Below are 21,077 nucleotides of genomic sequence, written 5' to 3'. Positions count from 1 at the left end.
AAGAAAGATGATCAAAATCCTTTTGGCTCAAATCCAAGTCAATCCAGTAAGCCATCTGGCAACAAGGGTGGAGAGAAGAAGAAGGATGATGAAAAGAAAGATGAAGAAAAGAAGAGAAGAGGTGAGAAGAGAAGCAAGAAGCTTCATGACACCAATCCCTAAAAATCCAAACCAACTAGCTCAAACCTCAGCTCAACCTACAACATCAACTATCTCAAACATCAAACCACCTCAAACCTCAAAGCCAAAATTTCTGTACAAACAAACAGCCAACTCTTTCCTAAAAATTCCAATCACCTCAAGTCAAACAAGTCTCAAGAAAATCACAACCCTACCTTTAACCAAGCCTTCTCTTAAAGCCAATCTCAAATCTGTTGGAAGAAAACCTAAGAAAGCCAAACTCACAAAGAAAGGAGAAGTCACTGAAAGGGCCATCTGGAACTGTTTCAAGCAATCTGACTTTCTACCTCTAAGTTGGTGCATTTCAGATGAAGACCATTTTCAACAACTTGCTGAAGAAATAGTCAAAGTCTGGGTTGTATCTCTTAGGGAAGTTAAAATTTTCTATGAAGATGGTTCCTTCACCTTTCTTGGCAGTGATTTAATGGACTCCCTTTCAACCACATAAATTAAGAGAATAATAAGCTTGCTAAAGGACAAGGATACTGCTACAAGGGCATGAAGATCAGTTATAGCTGGGTGGATGATTGAAAGGGAAGAAACAAGAAAAAGAAATGAAGTTGAAGCTGAGGAAAGAAGAAGGAAGTATGATGAAGAAATATAGATGTATATAAAAAGATCAGAAGAGCTTAAGGCAAAAGAAATGAGCAGAATCTCTAAAGATGGGAAGTTTCTAAACATTAAAGCTGGTGGATTCTCAAGATTTAGAATAGATTTTCTAGACAGTGGTTATCCCAAGGTAGCAAGACAAAAACTTGTAGAAGCTCTAAGTGGAACACCTATTATAGAAGAACTGGAAATTCTTGATCACTTGAAGGATGTTCTTAGGAAAGAAGTAGATACAAAAACTGTCTTTACTTGGTTCCTTCACCTTTCTTGGCAGTGATTTAATGGACTCCCTTTCAACCACATAAATTAAGAGAATAATAAGCTTGCTAAAGGACAAGGATACTGCTACAAGGGCATGGAGATCAGTTATAGTTGGGTGGATGATTGAAAGGGAAGAAACAAGAAAAAGAAATGAAATTGAAGCTGAGGAAAGAAGAAGGAAGTATGATGAAGAAATATATATGTATATAAAAAGATCAGAAGAGCTTAATGCAAAAGGAATGAGCAGAATCTCTAAAGATGGGAAGTTTCTAAACATTAAAGCTGGTGAATTCTCAAGATTTAGAATAGATTTTCTAGACAGTGGTTATCCCAAGGTAGCAAGACAAAAACTTGTAGAAGCTCTAAGTGGAACACCTATTATAGAAGAACTGGAAATTCTTGATCACTTGAAGGATGTTCTTAGGAAAGAAGTAGATACAAAAACCGTCTTTACCTGATACTTATAACCATCGAACCCTGTAAATCTTATGTTGTACAAAAGTTGTAATTCTATCAAGATTTGTGTAATAATTTTACTTTCCATTAGTGTAAACTTGGGGTTAGTCTTGTTAACATGCATGAATTTGTGTTAAGCAATCTTCTCACAAATTGGGGGAGATTGTTGTGCAAGACATGCCTGTACCTTAACAAGACTAAGACAATTTGTCAACCCTAAGTAAGTTGCATTGTTATCTAAATTTGTATTTTGTAATTGTAACACTTAAAGTCTGTAAAAATGTCAAAGGAGCATACTGAAGTCTTTTTCTATAAACAGTGTCAAGCCTAAGAATTTTATCTGGAAGAAGATCAAGAAGATCATGCCTTAGAAGAATTATGAAGAAGCTTGGAGTTAAATAAATCTGTTTTAGGAAAAATATTCTAAGTCAAGATCTCTACAAGTCACAGATTTAGTGTTATAGAGAAGTCATTCGAGAACTCAAAATGACTTATCGAGAAGTCAGGAAAGGCACTAGAGAACTCATAGAGATATCGACAAGCCAAATTGAAGACATGGAGTTTGGAGATATCGACAAGTCATTTCTTCACTAGAGAACTCAGAGTTATTGACAAGTCAACATTCATTAGAGAACTCTGAGTTATCGATAAGTTAAATTTCACTAGAGAACTCAGAGATATCGATAAGCTAAAATTCACTAGAGAACTCTGAGTTGCCGACAAGTCAAATTTGACTAGAGAACTCTGAGTTATCAATAAGTCAATAAGCCATTAGAGAACTCAGAGATATCGATAAGTCAAAGTGAAGATATGAAGACTAGAGATCTCTACAAGCCAAATTCTCTTATAGAGAACTCAGAGACCTCTACAAGTCAAATTTGCTATGGAGTATTAGAGATATCGATAAGATAATATACTTATCGAGATGTCAAGTTCTCTATAAACCAAATGGAGATCTCGAGGTAAAATCTCAAAGTACAAAATTGCAGATCAAGTCAATATCCAAGATTAACAATCAACAAACAATCCAAATAACTGGATTGAAAAGTCTACAAAAAGTAGCTTGAAGGATGTGCAAGATGAATGGTGAAGATTAACTGACAAAGGAAGATCAAGATAATCACAAGATACTAAAGATATGCTAAGCCAGAAATAGAAGATATAGTTTTCTGTAAATGGAAATGACAAGTGACTGTTTACTAAAGCTAATATCATGTCTTATTGTACACTGTGTAAACCAGCAGTTAACTGAATTATAAAGTTAACACTGGTCCTTTAGTCAGATGTAATAATTTTTTAGATTGAAAATCTTGTAACACTCTCAAGGAGAAGCTAAGCTCTTTATCAACAAAGAGCCTAGAAATTTTGTAGCAAAACGTTCTTAATTTTAATATGAAATTAAGTGAGTTTTGAAGATCTTGTTCTTTACTCTTGCAAGTTTAATTTCTGCGTGAATACACTTTCACTACAAGATTCAATTTACTTTGTGTTAGGAATATGTTGTGAACTTGATGATAAGTTAAACAAAATATCTTAGTAGATTTATCTTAGTGAATTATGTAGCACTCGATGGATGATCTAATATAGTCCCGACAGATGAACATTATAGTCCTGACGGATGATAAATTGACATTCATCGAGTGAGTAGCTTATGTAACAAATAAGTTCTGTATCACATTTCTACAAACAACATGTTTTAGTCAAGTAGATTGTGTAGGTTTCTCTAAGTCATGTTGACTTCTAGATTGATATGCAGAACAGATTGACTAATTGTAAATATGAGATGTCTTGTAATTATGTATAAGTGAAATAGAGTCAAGTGGCAGATAGACTCCCGAAGGATGATCTACAAGACTCCCGACGGATGACAAACATAGTCCCGACGGATGATCAAATTTAAATAGCTGTTGACAGTGACAACACAGTCACATGCGTTGGGTGTTTGCAAAAGGAATGTGGCAGCCTGTTAAACAGCAATTTGAGAACAAAGAAGCATTACCATTTTCATGCAATTGTGAAGATATTCAAAGATGCTGGAATAGAGTAGTGAAGTAGCATGGAGTTAGACTATATATGTTTTGTTTTATTATCTTGTCGTATTGTCATGTAAACTTGGTGATATATAAACCAAGTGAAACAAGTAGAACAAAATGAAGCAAGCTTATTTTCAGAGAAACATATCAAGCTGTATTCTGTAAGCATTTCTCTGTAGTTTCGTTTGTTCAAACTTGTAAGCAGCTGTGAGCTACTCAAAGCTTTACAGAGTTCTCATTTGATATATATATATATATATATATATCTGGTGGATACTTTCAAATCTACCAGAAAGTTTTAAAAGCTTGTGTTTTTATTACTTAGTGTTTTGATTTCTATCACTCTTTTATTCCGCACCATTGCTAATCAAACGCCGTTATATTTATCAAGTTAGAACATTCTTTAAATTTGAAAAAGTAGCCAGAATTACATTCAACCCCCTTCTGTAATTCTTATTGTATTGTTAGGGAATAACACTTTGCTCAACCATAAAAGATTCAAGAAAAGCTTAAAAAATTAGTAAAATACATTCACCCCCTCTGTGTGTTATTCATTTCCCAACAGTTCCAAAATAATATACTCATTCTGGCGGGCGAGCCTACAACACAGACCCGCCAATGCTAAGTTTTTTTGGTTTTTTAGAACTTCTGTTTCCGTCATCACTATATCCAGCCCATCAGGAATATTTAAATTGAGGCCCAATTAATTTTTCTCCTCCAACTCAGTTCTAGACCTTTTTTGTTTGGAAAGTACAATCCCCTATGAGGGATATTATCATTCCGAATTCAAATTTTCCTTATTTAACTCTAACCAACTGAATGCAATAATATATGTAATGAATCCCTGATTACCATTTTCTCGCTGGACCATTCGAAAAAAATCATGGGAGTTTATTTTCGACCAACTTTCCTCCCTCTCCTCCATCGGAAATTCACCACTGCCACCTAATCTGCTATAATTTACCAAGCTCACGTTTGCATCTCTAAGCCATTGGCTTTCTTTTGAATTATTTTGTCTCTGGATCGTGGCTCTCAAGGAACTATCATACTTTCGCTCTTCACCTGCTTCAGGATTGTCAAAAAGTGTTTCACGGAATTTATAAGAGTGGCCAATAATTCCACAATGGAAACAGAAAGATGGAAGCCTCTCATACTTAAACTGAATCCAAATTCAATCCCCTCATACCTTCTTTTCTTAATTTTCATAAGATTTTTTCACGGACGACGAACATCTACTGCAACATTAACTCTCAAATAATTCCTCGTCAAGCCTTGGAAATTTCTCGTATCAGACTCCACAAATTTACCAACATAGTTTCCAATAGAATTCAAGATGTATTCTGAATTAAAGCATATAGGAAGATTATAGATCTGCAATCATATAAATAAAACTGATAACATAATATCTTTTAGTTGTTCATTCATATTCAGTTTCTTCAAGAGTAGGACCTGTTGATTAAAGGTCCATGACCCATCATCCAAAACTCTCTTCATGTCTAAATCATGGAAGAATTTAAAGATAAACAGGTTTGGATAAACTGTCTCCTTCGTAACAACTCATTTCACCGACCTCCAAATTACTGACAGAATATCTCGCATGGCTCCAAAATTCACCTTTTTGTTCATAATAATGACATAAATATACCGACCCACACACATGAGTATATAATATTAGTTTGTATTACACATGGTTGGATTGGGTAGACCTGGAAATACTGGTATACGACACGTGAACACGATACGAAACGGCACGAATAATTAGTGTTTGAGTTCGAAAATTTGGTACACGAACACGAAAGTACACAAACACGAAAAAATACGAGTATAATTATTGTCGGGTTTGGATATCCAATGTATGTACACGACACGGAACGAAAGTACACGGAATGAATAAATGTCAAATATGAATTTTACCTATTCTAAATAACATATATATAATTGTAAATACTAAAATATATTTTATTGTTCTTTAACTACGTGAGTGAGCACTTCAACCATTTAATTATCTATTGCATTTTTTAATATTTAATTTTTTTCGTATATAATCCGTGTACTTTAGTGTACTAAAACGGGTAAAACGAATATATTAGTTTCGGATTAGTGTCATCAAATTGGTATACGAATGCAAATCCGGGTCAGGTTCGAATTTAAGGTTTAATACAGGATAATACGAAAATACACTGAATGTTTGTGCACGATCCGGAACGTTTAATTATCAGTATTATTATATTATAGATACACTCACGAGCATTGTATATGCACTCACCATATTGGGTTTTCGGAGAACACAAATTTAAAGTACCCGGTTTTGTAATTGATTCTTCTTATTCTCTTGAACCTCATAAATATGTCAAAATTTTCTAATTTTTGTCATGTTGCAACTTAGAATCCTACTTCAACAATATGGCTATATAATTTATTATCTATTTATTTCTTCATTATATCTTGTATATACGTATATTTTTTTGCTAATTTGATTTCTGGGACATAATTGACATACATTAAATTGAAAACATATTAAAAAAATAAGGGGTTAAATATCAAAATGTTCACTCAAGTGAAACTCATATATCAGTTTAATCATTAAACTTAACGGAATATCATTTGAATCATTAATGTAATAATAAATATCAAACAGATAGCTCAAAATATGTGTTCGAGAATGAAAAATTATTTTATGGAGTTCTATATATTTTTCTTGAATCCGATTACAACCAAATAAAAATGTATGAATTCTAGTATTTTATATGATATAATAAGATTTTTAAAAATTTATCTATTATTTATTTTTAATTTTGGAGTCATTTTCTTTATTTAAATAAAAATAATTACTAGATTAATTTATAAAAATCTCATTATATCATCTAAATTACTATGAATTCATAATTTTTCATTTGGTTATAATAAGATTTAAGAAAAAAATTTAGAAGTCCAGAAAATAATTTTTAATTTTTTAGCACATATTTTAAGGTATGTGTTTAATATTTATTATGACTTTGTTGATTTAAATAATACTCTGTTAATTCAAATAATACTCTATTAAGTTAAGTGATTAACTGATTATGCCCTTGAGTAGTTGAATGATCACTTTAATATCTAACCCAAAAAACAAGTAAAAAATAATTGTCCCAGTAAAACTGGGTACGACTAAATCGGTTGCTAATTTATATATCTGCAACTGATTTTACTTATTCCCCAAGTACACAACATAGGCACATGGTAGTTCTTTTTCAAGTGTCTTGTATTTTACAGTTTATGGTATAAGATTGGTGGCCCGGACCATGCAGTATCAGTACTCTGTTGCCTAATCTTCATTCAGACTGGGCTCTCCGATATTTATTGGCGACATCTACCCTTTAATGCATTTCGCAAATTTAACCCCTCCACTGCAGACATCCATGTCCTTTTTTTACTCTCTTCTTTGCTTTACTCGTGACCCATGTCTCTTTTATGATCTCGGTAATCAAGCTCGCCCCGTTAATTACGGTTAATTACTCCATTTGAGGTTTTCTTTTTCTTTCTGCTTTCTACTTTACCTGGAAACATGCATGTTATGCTCTTTAAACATATTAATTTATCTAGATGCTTGCCTAAATGGTGGTGCTGGTGTGCTGTTCTCTTTACATGAGAGTCGTATAGTTATTGATAGAGTAAGTACGTAATGAAATCAAATCAAATCAAACATATTCTTATGAGTTGAAGAGAGGATGAGACTCACCCACAATTTATCCACGTTTTGACTTGCAATACACTCTTACTCTTATCATGATATTTGTGTTTCATTCGATCGGTATGATGAGTGGGCGAACGAGACTCACGCACAATTTATTCGTACTAATCAAGTCATTAGGAGATTATTATGAAATTTTAGCAGTATTCCAAAAAATGCACAAATAGTTTCAGTAAAACTCACAAGAACAAATGTTACTACTAAAGATAAAGTACAAAAATAATAACTTAACCTTAAAATTTGTCGGTGCTGTAGATTTACTTCTTTTTATCAGTTGTACCATGATATAGGTATCTAACTAATGTATCAGCTTTACTACCTCCCATAACTCTGATTCATTAATTCTAAAATCTCAACTTGTACAATGCTTCCAAGCACCATTGAATCCTTGTCCTCTCAACCTCAAACTCCCAAAAAATTCAAAACCCTTGTTAAAAATGCTTTCACTTCACTCCGTCACAACATTTCATTACAGCCTCACCAGTGTCTCTTTATTTTTCTCCTTCTCTTCATACATTTCTTCATTTTCTTCGTCACACGTACTCCCTCTGTTTCGCTACCTATATCAAAGGAGCATCTCTCGTCCGCTACAAATTCAAGTCTTCCTGACGAGTGTGACTCTGGTAGGATTTACGTGTACGACTTGCCACGAATGTTCAACAGAGATTTGTTGAGCAATTGCGATGATTTAGACCCCTGGCATTGGCAGTGTGGAATCGCAACTAATAATGGCTATGGTCGGAGAGCTAGTGAGTTCGATCGAGTCTTGCCAGCTAGTTTAGCAACGGCCTGGTATCGCACAAATCAGTTTTCATTAGAAATTATATATCATCATAGAATTATGAAGCACAAATGCAGAGCGTTGGCGCCAGAATCAGCTACCGCATTCTACGTACCATTTTACGTTGGCCTCGCAGTTGGTAAATATTTGTTCGACAACAATAAAGTACAAGAACGTGATTATCTCTGCGAGATATTGTTGATGTGGCTACGAGACCAGCCTTATTGGAAGAGATCTAACGGTTCTGATCATTTCATCGCCCTCGGCAGGATCACTTGGGATTTTCGACGATTAACTGAACCGAAAAAACTCTGGGGCTCCAGCTTCCTCAACATGCCGTTAATGCAGCACACCACACGCCTCACAATTGAAAGAGCGCCATCAGACTACTATGACATTGGTGTGCCTTATCCCACTGGCTTCCACCCTCACTCTCACACACAAATTCTCGAATGGCAGGATTTTATTCGCACTCGTAATCGTAGTCATCTCACCAGCTTTGTAGGCGCAACACGTGTCGACATTAAAAATGACTTCCGAGGATATTTACTGAACCAATGCAGGAACGAAAACGACTCGTGTACAGTAGTTGACTGTGCATTGACTCAATGTGCCAATGGTAGCACAGCGATTCTGGAAGCACTTTTGGATTCGAACTTCTGCCTACAGCCTAGAGGCGACAGCTATACACGAAGATCGATTTTCGACTGTATGATCGCAGGTTCTATACCGGTTTTTTTCTGGAAAAGAAGCGTGTATGATCAGTATGAGTGGTTCCTGCCAACTGAACCTGATAGTTTCTCTGTTTTTATAGATCACACTGATGTGATTAATGGTACGTCTGTAAAGGAAGTGCTTGAGAGGATTAATGAGAAAAAAGATTGCAGAAATGAAGGAGAGAGTGATTGAGTTGGTACCCAAAATTGTATATGCAATTCCAAGTGAGGGTTTAAGCAAGTAATTATAAGGATGCTTTTGATATTGCAGTTGAAGGGGTCTTAGAGAGGTTTAGAAAACAACGAGATTTGTAACTTCGCAACATATATTTCATTTCGTTTGCTTATAATTTCGAAAACAAGGTGCGTTTTTTTGTTATTTATTTTCGTATTTAAAATTCTGAAATGCGAAACAGCTGCAGCTGTATTACTTATCAATTAGGAATACTAGAAATAAAATGTTCGCAAAGAGACATTATATACTCCCGGATCCTTTTAATTGTCATATATATTTTTATTTTTATCGGTTAAATTGATTAATTTTAATCAAAAGTTAAAAATTATTCTTATATTATTTTAAAAAACTGAAAATTACATATTTAAGTAGATTGAATATCCTATCCAACGATTTTTTTATTAATTAATTAAATATTAATAAATTTCATTCAAAATTTGGTTAATCTGACACGAAAGTCAAATATGACAAGTAAAATAAATGATTCAAATTCATTTTACTTTTTATAATTTTATTTCATTGATGATATTCAAATAACAAATAAAGTTATATTTACACTATTTAGAGTATCTAAGATTTCTTGAACGTGATATTGATCTTTTGTACCTCAAATTGTTTTAATACGCACCTTCTACTTCGTAACACTATTCTTTTTGGATAATTTTTCCTGAATTTATAAGTTATATTCGGAATTTTTTTATTTTTTTTGATTTGATACCATTTCACAAACCTTTCGTGTATATAAGATCCTATTCTTTTATCTGTCAAATATTTTTTCAACAATTGCCTTGGTGCATTCTAAAAGGAATACTATGTTTTAATGTACAAAATTCAATTAAAATGTCGGAATAAGAATTTACTTCTGTCGCCATTCTGGCAAGATTTGTGGCTATTTCATATCTTTGTAGCATAAATACTGGTGCATTTTCTTATAATCGGGATAATAAAAAGAGTCTCGTCTTGTTAAAATTGTTTGTAGCAGCCGCAAACAGCAGTAACCAGACTCAAATCATGGAACAGAACATTATGTTGTATGTCTCCATCTCAGTCCTCGTTATTATTTTGGTTTCGAAGTTGTTCAAAAAATCAATCAATTTGCCTCCAAGTCCTTTTCCAGCACTCCCGATATTAGGCCACCTTCACCTCATCAAGTCACCGCTTCATCGAACCTTAGACGCCCTGTCGAAAAAATTCGGCCCCATCATTTCTCTCCGATTCGGTTCCGAGCCTCGCTGTTGTGGTTTCCTTCACCAGCCGCAGTCGAGGAATGTTTTACGAAAAACGACGTTGTTTTAGCTGATCGTCCCCCGCCTTACCATGGGGAAGTACATGGGGTATAATTGGTCTACTATGGCTGGTGCTTCGTACGGTGATCACTGGCGAAATCTTCGTCGTATTTCGTCCCTTGAGATATTTTCTATTAGCCGACTAAATTCATTTTTGTCGATTAGGAGGGACGAGGTGAATCAGTTGTTACTCGCATTGTCTCAGAATGCACGAACGGGGTTTAATAAAATAGTGCTGAAACCGAATTTAAACATTTTATCATTCAACATTGTAATGAGAATGATTGCAGGTAAACGATACTACGGAGAAGTTGTGGATGATGAAGAGGAGGCTAGGAACGTGCGGAAAATAATTGAAGAGGTATTGGCTGCATCAAATTCATATCCCGGCGATTTCTTACCATTTTTGAAATGGATTGATTACAAGAATTATCAGAAACGCGCTGCAGCGTTAAGCAAGAAAATGGATCAAATTCTGCAAGGGATAATTGAAGAGCATAGAAGTGGTGCTGGTAGAAATTCGATGGTTGATCACCTGCTTTCTCTTCAGGAATCGCAGCCCGATTCTCACAGCGACGTCATTATTAAAGGTCTTATGGTGGTACGTTTGCTAATTAATCTCCTTGTTATTTGCTTAATATAAGTAGCGGTATGTATGCTAATTAATCCCCATGTTATTTGGTTGATATAAGTAACAGGTGCGTATGCTAATTAATCCCCTTAATATTTGCTTGATATAAGTATATTGTAGTTAATTTTTACTTTTTATTAAATTTCTAGCAATTGAGGATAATCTTCTCCAGTACAAAATTTGATACTTAAGTGTAGATATAAACATGTGTTTGAATATTACAAAATCGAATTGAAAATAAATAATTTACACTCTAAGCAATCCAGTATAAAAGTCCTTGAAGGATCTAACAGCAGACAATAAAATACTAGTAAAACAAGTGGACCAAACAATATCAACATGAGATGCTCCGTCCTTGACAGACATATACTGATACTCTTTTGGCTCGACGCCCTTGTTTATATTAATATTCTAACACTCTAGCCTCAACTCTTGTCGACTTGAGCTCTGGGTCTGAGCTCTGATATATATATATCAAGGAATAAGTAGTTCTAAAACTTCAAAAGACCCTTTGCATGATTTTATATTAATATTCTAACACGTGCTAGCATACGAACAACTAGTCTTTAGAGACCAAGTAAGGCTTATCTTGTACAAGTAGGTAGAACATAGAGTATAAATTTTCATATCTATTATTAGATATCCAGACATCAGACTCAAACCATGGATCCAAACATGTTACTGTATGTTGCCCTCTCAATCCTGCTAATACTCTTTGTTTCGAAACTGTTGAAGAAATCAATACACTTACCTCCTAGTCCCTTTCCCAGACTCCCAATAATAGGCCACCTTTACCTGATCAAGGAACCGCTTCACAGAACCTTGGACGCCCTGTCCAAAACCATTGGCCCTGTCCTTTCTCTCCGTTTCGGTTCTTTCCTTGTCGTTGTCGTGTCTTCACCAGCCGCAGTTGAGGAGTGCTTCACTAAAAACGATATTGTTTTAGCTAATCGTCCCCGCCTCATTCTGGGGGAGCACATGGGCTACAACTGGTCAACTATGGTTAGTGTTTCCTATGGTGACAACTGGCGGAACCTTCGTCGTCTCTCAGCTCATGAAATATTCTCGACAAGTCGACTCAACTCTTTTTTGTCAATGCGAAGGGACGAGGTGAATCAGTTGCTGCACGGATTATCTCAAAACACACGAAATGAGTTTGGAAAAGTAGTGTTGAAACCGAACTTGACTGATCTAGCATTCAACATCATAATGAGGATGATTGCGGGGAAAAGATACTACGGGGAAGTTGTGCATGATAATGAGGAGGCTAAGCATGTGCGAGATGTAATTGAGGAGGTTTTGTCTATGGCCGGAGCTTCATATCCTGGTGATTTCTTACCATTTTTGAGTTGGATTGATTACAAGAATTTTAAAAAGCGTGCATTCGCGTTGTTCAAGAAAATGGATAAGCTTTTGCAAGGAATAATTGAAGAGCATAAAAATGGTGAGGCTAGAAACTCCATGGTTGCTCATTTGCTTTCTCTTCAGAAATCAGAGCCTGATTCTTACAGCGACATCATTATTAAAGGTCTCATGGTGGTACGCATACTCATCCCAAAATTAGCCAATTGATAAGACGTATAAATTAATGTTGTTAAATTCAAACGCTAGGAAAGAAGAATAATACCACACAATAATAGAAATGGTTTAGTTAAGATAATGTCCAAGTCCAGTAGAGCTAATTAGTTTCAGCAGGTTAGAGCGGCCGGGATCAATGGTGAGAAGGGGAAGTTATTGAACACTAGACTAAAAAACAGAGCTAACTAAGATTGAATAACAATGGAATATATAGTAATAAAGGCTTGAGGCTACTGAAACTCTTAGGGGCATTAGCGGACTAATGATCCGGAATGTATGCTAGTAAAAGAAAAATGGACCAAGCTATATGTCTATAGTAAGATTGATGGACAGTGCCAAATTTTGGTTTTACTATCTTTTACATAATTATCAATAGACATATATCTTAATTTGATGTATGCAGAGAGCTCCGTCCCTAATATAACCTATATGTTACTCTTTGGATGGACATCCTTGTAAGAGTCCATTAGTCCATGACCAAGAAAGTGGAGCATATAGTTACATATCCAAACACCAGAACCAAACTATGGATCTAAACATGTTATTGTATGCCTCCCTCTGAATCCTGCTCATACTATATGTTTCCAAATTGTTCAAGAAATCAATGCACGTACCTCCTAGACGTTTCCTTAATTACCAATAATAGGTCACCTTCACCTAAACAAGACACCACCTCACAGAACCTTAGTTACCCTATGCAAAACCATTGACCTCGTCTTTTCTCTCTGTTTCGGTTCTTTCCTTGTCATTGTCGTGTCTTCACCAGGTTGAGGAACGAAGTTTTAGCCAGTCGTCCCCACCTCAGGAACTGGTCCACAATGGTTGATGCTTCCCATGGTGAGCACTGGAGAAATATTCGTCGTCTCTCTGCCCTTGAAATATTCTCCCCAAGTCGATTCAAGTCATTTCTGTCGTTGCCAAGGGATAAGGTGAATCAGTTTCTACACAGATTTTCTCAAAGTACACGAAATGAGTTTGGGAAAGTAGTCTTCAAATTGAACTTGAATGATCTATCCTTCAACGTCATAATGAGGATGATTGCAGGAAAAAGATACCAAGGCAAAGTTGTGGATGATCATGAGGAGGCTAAGCATGTTCAGGATTTAATTGAGAAGGTGTTGTTTATGGCTGGAGCTTCATATCCTGGTAATTTCCTACCATTTTTGAGATGGATTGATTACAAGAATTATAAAAAGCGCGCAGTCCTGTTGTTCAAGAAATGGATAAACTTTTGGAAGGGAATGATTGAAGAGCATAGGAATGGTGAGAGTAGAAACTCCATAGGTTCATCATTTGCTTTATCTTAATAAATCCTGCCAAGTTATTACAGTGGTATCATTGTTAAAGGTCTAATGGTGATAAGTATATACTATTACCATAATTAGCTAATAGACGAGAAGCGCATATGCTGTAATATACTTGAACTCGGGAAATCATGAATAACACCAAACACTAATAAAATGGTTAATTGAGATGCTCAAGTGCAGTAGACCTAAATTAGTTTTAGCAGGTTAGACATGACAGGATTGATTGTAGGATAGGAAGGGCAGTCTATGAACATAACCATAGACTTAACTAAGGTAGATAGATAGTGGAATGTCGAAAATAGATCTACTTCATAAATCATAACTGATCACTTATATCATATCCCTGGATCGTAGAACGGATGTCCCTCTTCTCTAGGTATCAAGGAATTGAGCCTGGAGGGTTTGCGACTCAGTGCACCTGTGAGCAAGTATAGGGATAGGAGGGCCCCTATTAAGTCCCTGCTTGCCTCCTTTTTTTTAAAAAAAGGAAGAAGAAGATGATTTAGGTCCTATATCTCAAAACATCTTATTATTCTATGTAGTAAGTTCCTGCCTTTGTTTGTTGGTCCATGAGTGTAAAGACCTTATAACTTAGTTGAACTATACTTGTTTACACTGTTTTTCTAATGGAGCTGCCCATTGTCTTCCTTCGTGAATCTTGTTATTCTGCGGATCCTAAGGTTCAGTGAGAGTTATGCTCCATCTGAATTGATTTCTATTTTATTGGATAATTTTGTTATAATGGAAATTTACTTAAATTGAATATAATCTGTAATTATTTTTAATAAGAAATCATTAGTCGTAATGAACAGATTATCATACCAAATGCCAACCTACTATATATAAAACTTGGAGATGACATTGGTTTCTTTTTGTGGTCTGGGAATCTTGCTCTTTGGCCTATATATACTTTATCTGGTACTTTCCATTGTTAATATCTACAGTTTTCGAAATTGTGGAGAATGGATGAGTATATATCAGATATCTAGTTCATTGTGCGATAACATTGTGCTTGGTACTAAATATGTCTTCAAATACGGGTACTTGACTGAATTTAGCTAAAGAAGTTAGTAAGAGATTCCTCAAGTAGGTTACGAAATATTGTCTTTCTCACTATATTTTTGTTACAATAGGTTTTGATATTTGCTGGATCAGATACATCAGGCGTCACAATTGAATGGGCAATGACTCTTTTACTGAATCATCCACATGTGTTGAAGAAAGCTAGAGACGAAATAGATACTGTAATTGGTCAAGATCGCCTTGTTGAAGAGTCAGATTTATCTAAATTAACTTATCTCCATAATATCATCTTGGAGACTTTTCGGTTATTCCCAGCTACACCTTTATTGTTGCCGCACCAGGCATCAGCTGACTGTAAGGTTGGTGGCTACGACATTCCAGCTGGCACCCTGGTATTGGTTAACTCCTGGTCAATTCACAGGGATCCTAAGGTGTGGGATGATCCGACAAGCTTTAAACCAGAGAGATTTGAAGGCATAGAAGTTGAAACACACAAGTTGATGCCGTTTGGAATGGGCAGGAGGTCTTGTCCAGGGAACGGACTAGCTCATCGTGTGGTGGGCTTGGTTTTAGCGTCCTTGATACAATGCTTTGATTGGGAGCGAATTAGTGATGAGCAAATTGATTTAACTGAAGGAAAAGGACTTACGATGCCCAAAGCTGAGCCTCTAGAAGCTATGTGTAAGACTCGCAGTGTCATACACAAAGTTAACATCTGAGATACATAGAGTGTTCAAGCTATGTGTAAGACTCGCAATGTCACAGACAAAGATAACATCTGAGCTACATTGAGTGTTATGAGCCCTAACTCTATAAATTTTTATATACATCTGATGCACCAGATGCTAATTTTTCTTTGTCTTATAATTCTGGTTTACATTGTTTTAAGATTTTAAGCGCGGTATAATTGCGGGTTGAAGGTGTCAAACTTAAGTTCCATTGCTCCACATACTGCAAAGTTTAGTTTATTGGAAGATTAATGCTAGAGCCACAAAAAATAGTACAAAAAATTGTTACAAAAATGATCTGTCGTGGCAATATAGAATGATTTTGATTGGTGTTTTTGATGTGAATGAGGGAGGATCCATTTTCATTTAGCCAAAATCTGTATGTTTAAAATTCAAATATGTTGACTGGAAAAAAAGAAAATTTGTTTACTTGCAAACAATGAAAGACAAGGAAAAGAGAAAGGGGGGCTATATTGTTTATCAGTCACTCATTTGGCATCAAAATATCATCTTGCTTACGGCAAGTCAAGCTGAAGTCAACCACGCTTTTGCATGTTTTGTATTCTTTCCATAATTTCAATCGTCCATATATCATAAACCGCTGAACATAATCCATCAAAAGCAAATAATTCAGTCATAACAAACTTCAAAATGTTTTTCTCTTCAATGCAAATCTCGAATTCTCTCAGCTCCGGAGCAGGAGGAGTGTTCATTGCTCTCCTCTTCATGCAGTGCTTATCAGTACAGTCGCAGTACTTCACATCTGCAGAACAGCACTTCATTAATTGCGGATCAAACTCAAACATCACACTTAACAACCGAGAATTTATCGCAGACTTCAACTCAGATGGCATGGCCGCTTCTACAGTCAACTGCCACCATCATACCTCTCTATCAATCTGCAAGAGTTTTTACTAGCCCGTCAAGGTACAAACTTGAAATAGAAAATAATGGCACCTACGTGGTACGTCTTCACTTCTATCCATTTCAATATCAAGCAAGAAATCTCGTAGATGGTAATTTCAGTGTTTCAGCTTCTAAATTTGCCCTATTATCAAATTTCAGAGTCCATAATAGCGATAAATTTCCTGTAATCAAAGAGTTCATTTTCTCTATAGATGCTGGACCCTTTGAAATTTCCTTTACTCCTACCAAATCATCTTTTGCATTCGTGAGCGCGATTGAAACATTTCTTGCTCCAACAGATTTTATACAAAACATTCCTGGTCAGGACAATGATGATTACAATAATTTGTTGAATCAGATTTTACGTCCAGTTTATAGAATTAATGTTGGAGGTGAATTACTTAACCACGAAAACGATACTTTGTGGAGGAACTGGATACCGGATGATGATTTTTTGTATAGCAAGGAGGTTGCAAGGAACATTGTCTTATCAAGGTAAGCTAAATTATCTACCAGGAGGAGCAAACGATGATATTGCACCTGAACTTGTCTATAAGACCGCAAAAGAAATGAATAAGAATGCAGAGGGTCTATATAATTTTTTCAACATAACATGGCAGTTTAATGTGACGAGAAATATGAAATATTTTATCCGGGCTCATTTCTGTGATATTGTCAATCCCTCTCAAAACTCTAATAAGTTTAAATTGTACTATAGCAATTTCAGTGTCGAGATTTCGGACAGAAACAACCAGTTGAGAGCCCCTTTCTACTCTGATTTTGTGGTAGATTCGAGTACTTCTGGTTTGTTAAATATCTCTATCGGTCCTGGTGTAGAAAATCAAACAGCTTTTTTGAACGGGCTCGAGATTATGGAACTGATGAACGATAGGAGCCCAGATGGTTTGGGAAAAAAGAAGACAAATAAGAAAGTTTTGATAATAATTATAATTGGTTCTGTTGTTGGAGGAGTGGCTTTTGTACTTGTTTTGGTATTGATTTTCGCAATCAGTAGGAGGAGGAAAGCGAAGGAGGTTGAGAATTCGGAATGGCCCTTGGTGAATGTATATGGAGGAAACTTTTACAGTGGGCTTACTGAGAGCACTGCAAATAATGAATCTAATTTTCAAACATTCAATCTTGAGCTGAAGTTGGCCTTCTCAGAAATTCTGCATGCAACCAACAAGTTTGATCCGAAATTAATAATTGGTAAGGGAGGATTTGGGAAGGTGTATAAAGGTACTCTGAAGAATGGCGTAAAAGTGGCTGTGAAAAGAAGCGAGTCAGGACATGGCCAAGGTTTTCCAGAGTTCCAGACCGAAATTATGGTCTTATCTAGTATCCGTCACAGGCATCTTGTTGCTTTAATTGGATACTGTGATGAAATGTCTGAGATGATACTAGTTTATGAGTTCATGGAGAAGGGTACACTGCAAGATCATTTATACAAACAATCTGACCCCAAGTCACGCGCAATGCCTAGCCTGTCCTGGAATCAAAGGCTTCAGATTTGCATCGGTGCAGCCAAGGGGCTGAATTACCTTCATACTGAAGGTTCAGGTGGGGGGATCATACACCGCGATGTCAAGTCAACAAACATATTACTTGACAAAGATTTTGTGGCCAAAGTATCTGATTTTGGTATTTCAAGGTCAGGTCTACCTGAGCAGACACATGTCAGCACCGCGGTTAAAGGGAGCTTTGGTTATCTTGATCCTGAATACTACAGATGCATGCAGTTAACTCTAAAATCTGATGTGTACTCTTTCGGTGTTGTTCTTCTCGAAGTGCTTTGTGCGAGGCCTGTAATAAATAAATTGCTTCCTCCGGAGCAAGTCGGTTTGGCTGACTGGGGTGTTACATTTGCAGCAGAAGGGGGAACTTGAAAACATAGTTGATCCTTCACTTGTGGGAAAAATTAATCCCAACTCTTTAAGAAAATTCGGGGAAACAGCGGCGAAGTGTCTTAAAGAAGAAGGAGCTGATAGGCCTAGTATGGTTGATGTTATCTGGGACTTGGAATATGCATTGCAGCTTCAGCGTGAGCCTCATGTCGAAAACAGCAACACAGATGTTTCCTGGGCCATTCCATTGCCTGGTGTTCAGCGATTGCCTTCCACTAACATGACAATCGACGGAAGATGAAATGCATCTAGGAATGGATGATGATATACTTGACAGTAGTTATGCAAATGCAACTGAAGTTTTCTCCCAGCTGAGGATAGATGAGGCAAGATAAATTTATGGTTTCAAGGTTTACTTTTTGCGTTGTATTTTAATTACTCTTTGGATTGCAAATAAGGTTATGTAATTTCTTAGCTGAACTTCTAATGTTGTTTTGCTTGAGGTTGTTTCACTCGCATAATGTTGTTTTGTTTTTTATTTGCTTACTAGTGAGTACTAATTATTAAAATTTTATATAAATAATCAAATACTAAATAATAATTATATAATTATAAGTTTAAGTTAGGTTCACATAGCATAAATCTATACTTACTATTTATTAATAAGCGAAACTATGTATAATTTGGTTCAAAAAGTACTAAAGTACCAAATTTTGGTACTTACCTGACATAAGTTGACTTCTATTCTTTATAAACTTTATTTTTAACACAAGATTTCCATTCTTTGTAAATTACTAACATAAATTGACTTATATTCTCTCTAAACTTTATTTATTTATAAATTATATTAAAAAATTTATTAAGTTACATTAAATTAAGTAAAATAACATATATTTACTTTTATTTTGAAAACTACAAACCGCAAAGTAAACTATTAACACAAATTGACTTCTATTCACTGTGAACTTTATTTTCTATTAGTTAGTGTCAAATGTCAGTTTACTTTTAAATTGGATAATATTATTTTAAAAATAATTAAGTAATAGCAAATGACTTTAGTAATATTTATTAACTTTTAAACTGAAAATTATTGATTTAACGATCGTATTTGTTACCAGTCCATCACAACGTTTATTTACTTAAAATTAAAAAAGATATTTTAACAATAACAAATTTATGGGCTGTATTTAAATTATATTAAGTAATATTAAATTAAGTTTAATAACATCTATTTACTTTTAATTTGTAAATTAATTCTTATCGATAATTATGTAATATTAAATAAACTATATTGAAAAGGCTAATTATAAGATAATTATAAGATAATATTAATTAATATTAAATTATTTAAAGAACAAATATTTGGTTCGTAAGATAGTTCAGTTTCACAAAAATAAAACTAATATGTTAGATTTCTATATCAAGTAAAACAATGCAAAACTAGAATTATAGTGGAAAATTTCATAACTGATTCGATTCTTTTTAACCACATAACTATTTTTTGAAACTACCAATTTAATATTTGATATTAATATATTAATTTTAATTCGTGTTTCGCACATATTATGAATAATTCTCTACAAATATTAATTCGATATTTTTAGTCTCGGTTCCGTATTTTGGGTTATCAACTATCAACTATCTATACTAATAAGGTAAACCATGTTTAGGTCCCAAATCTTGGTACACATTGAAAAATTATGCAACTATTTTTAAAATTTTATGTAATAAAATCTCAACTGACAAAAATTAACTTCTACTCTCAGTAAATTTTATTTTCCTTCAATTTTTATTTGTTGCTGAACATCGAAGCGTCGGTTTACTTTAATAAAATCGTTTTAATAAGTTAACATGCCAGATTTGTATAAGTAAATAATTAGGTGCATGCATAACTAGACTTATACGGTGAAATTTTAGAGTTACACTTAACTTCGATTTTTTTAACTACATATTTTAATAGCATTTCATCTATTATATTTAAATCTGTATTTTGCACGGATTATGAGTTTCAGTTTTATGCAAATAATAATGTGATAATATTATTTTTAATTTCGGGCCCGTGCTTCGCACGGGTTACCAACTAGTACTATATGATTGATGAGATCTTATCATAAATAATAATGTAAATGTTTGTTGTTGGTAAGTGAGATTCGAATCTGAAAACTTATATGTATCTTTATAAACAATATAAATGTTGTTGTTAACGGTATTCGAACCTCAAAACTTATATGTATCTTTATAAATAATAATATAAATGTTTGTTTTTGACGGGATTCGAACGTAAGAACTTGTGAAATGTATTTTTTTAGTATTTGGATTTAACGACCCTGATTATTTGATGAAGAAGATCCGACGGTCATGATAGAGTGTATTTTCTTAGTATTTGGATCTAACGACTCTGATTATTTGATGAAGAAGATCCGACGTTCGTGATGAAAATGGATACCAAAACGAGGGGTTAACCAAATTACAAATTATACCCCATTCCGGCTATTATAGCATAGTATAGTACAGATACTCTTCAATATCAATATTAAATAATGTAATACATGGGAAATTTAGTGACTGTAATTATGTGGTTAATAAATAAATATATGTTTCTTATTCTAATTTGGTGCATTTTCATTTTTCTGAATTTCAAAAATGCAATTTAAAGCATCATTATCGTTACGTGTTACGCCATTCTGGAGCATGTTATGTGTTTTAGCATGTTCTTTAATTGTTTTTGGGGTTTGTTATTTTTTTAGAAAATATTTAGTTTTACAAAATTTTA

General features: G+C 34.6%; 2 protein-coding genes and 2 pseudogenes across 2 annotated transcripts; all 4 read left to right on the top strand.

The window, feature by feature from the left end:
• Positions 1–7,429: 7,429 nt before the first annotated feature.
• LOC141662090 (xyloglucan galactosyltransferase XLT2-like) lies at positions 7,430–9,189 on the top strand (annotated as a pseudogene).
• A 1,129-nt stretch (positions 9,190–10,318) lies between these two features.
• On the top strand, positions 10,319–10,930 carry LOC141659689 (cytochrome P450 81Q32-like). Its single transcript, XM_074466616.1, has one exon. It carries the CDS (start codon positions 10,319–10,321, stop codon positions 10,928–10,930), a length of 612 nt encoding a protein of 203 aa, XP_074322717.1.
• A 604-nt stretch (positions 10,931–11,534) lies between these two features.
• Positions 11,535–15,693, top strand: LOC141662089 (cytochrome P450 81Q32-like). Its single transcript, XM_074469140.1, has 2 exons — positions 11,535–12,457; positions 14,937–15,693. The coding sequence occupies exons 1-2, from the start codon at positions 11,582–11,584 to the stop codon at positions 15,543–15,545; spliced, it is 1,485 nt and encodes a 494-aa protein (XP_074325241.1). The 5' UTR covers positions 11,535–11,581; the 3' UTR covers positions 15,546–15,693.
• A 355-nt stretch (positions 15,694–16,048) lies between these two features.
• On the top strand, positions 16,049–18,842 carry LOC141662091 (putative receptor-like protein kinase At5g24010; annotated as a pseudogene).
• Positions 18,843–21,077: the final 2,235 nt, after the last annotated feature.

The sequence above is a fragment of the Apium graveolens genome, chromosome 5 (genome assembly GCF_009905375.1).
Source record: "Apium graveolens cultivar Ventura chromosome 5, ASM990537v1, whole genome shotgun sequence".
NCBI lineage: Eukaryota > Viridiplantae > Streptophyta > Magnoliopsida > Apiales > Apiaceae > Apium > Apium graveolens.
This window is presented reverse-complemented; position numbering and strand designations above follow the sequence as displayed.

Bases quoted from the DNA above. Each gene is read 5' to 3' on its own strand.
- LOC141659689 (XM_074466616.1), top strand. From the start codon at position 10,319: ATGGGGAAGTACATGGGGTATAATTGGTCTACTATGGCTGGTGCTTCG.
- LOC141662089 (XM_074469140.1), top strand. From the start codon at position 11,582: ATGGATCCAAACATGTTACTGTATGTTGCCCTCTCAATCCTGCTAATA. The intron at 12,458-14,936 runs GTACGCATACTC...TTGTTACAATAG, and splicing joins TTATTAAAGGTCTCATGGTG to GTTTTGATATTTGCTGGATC.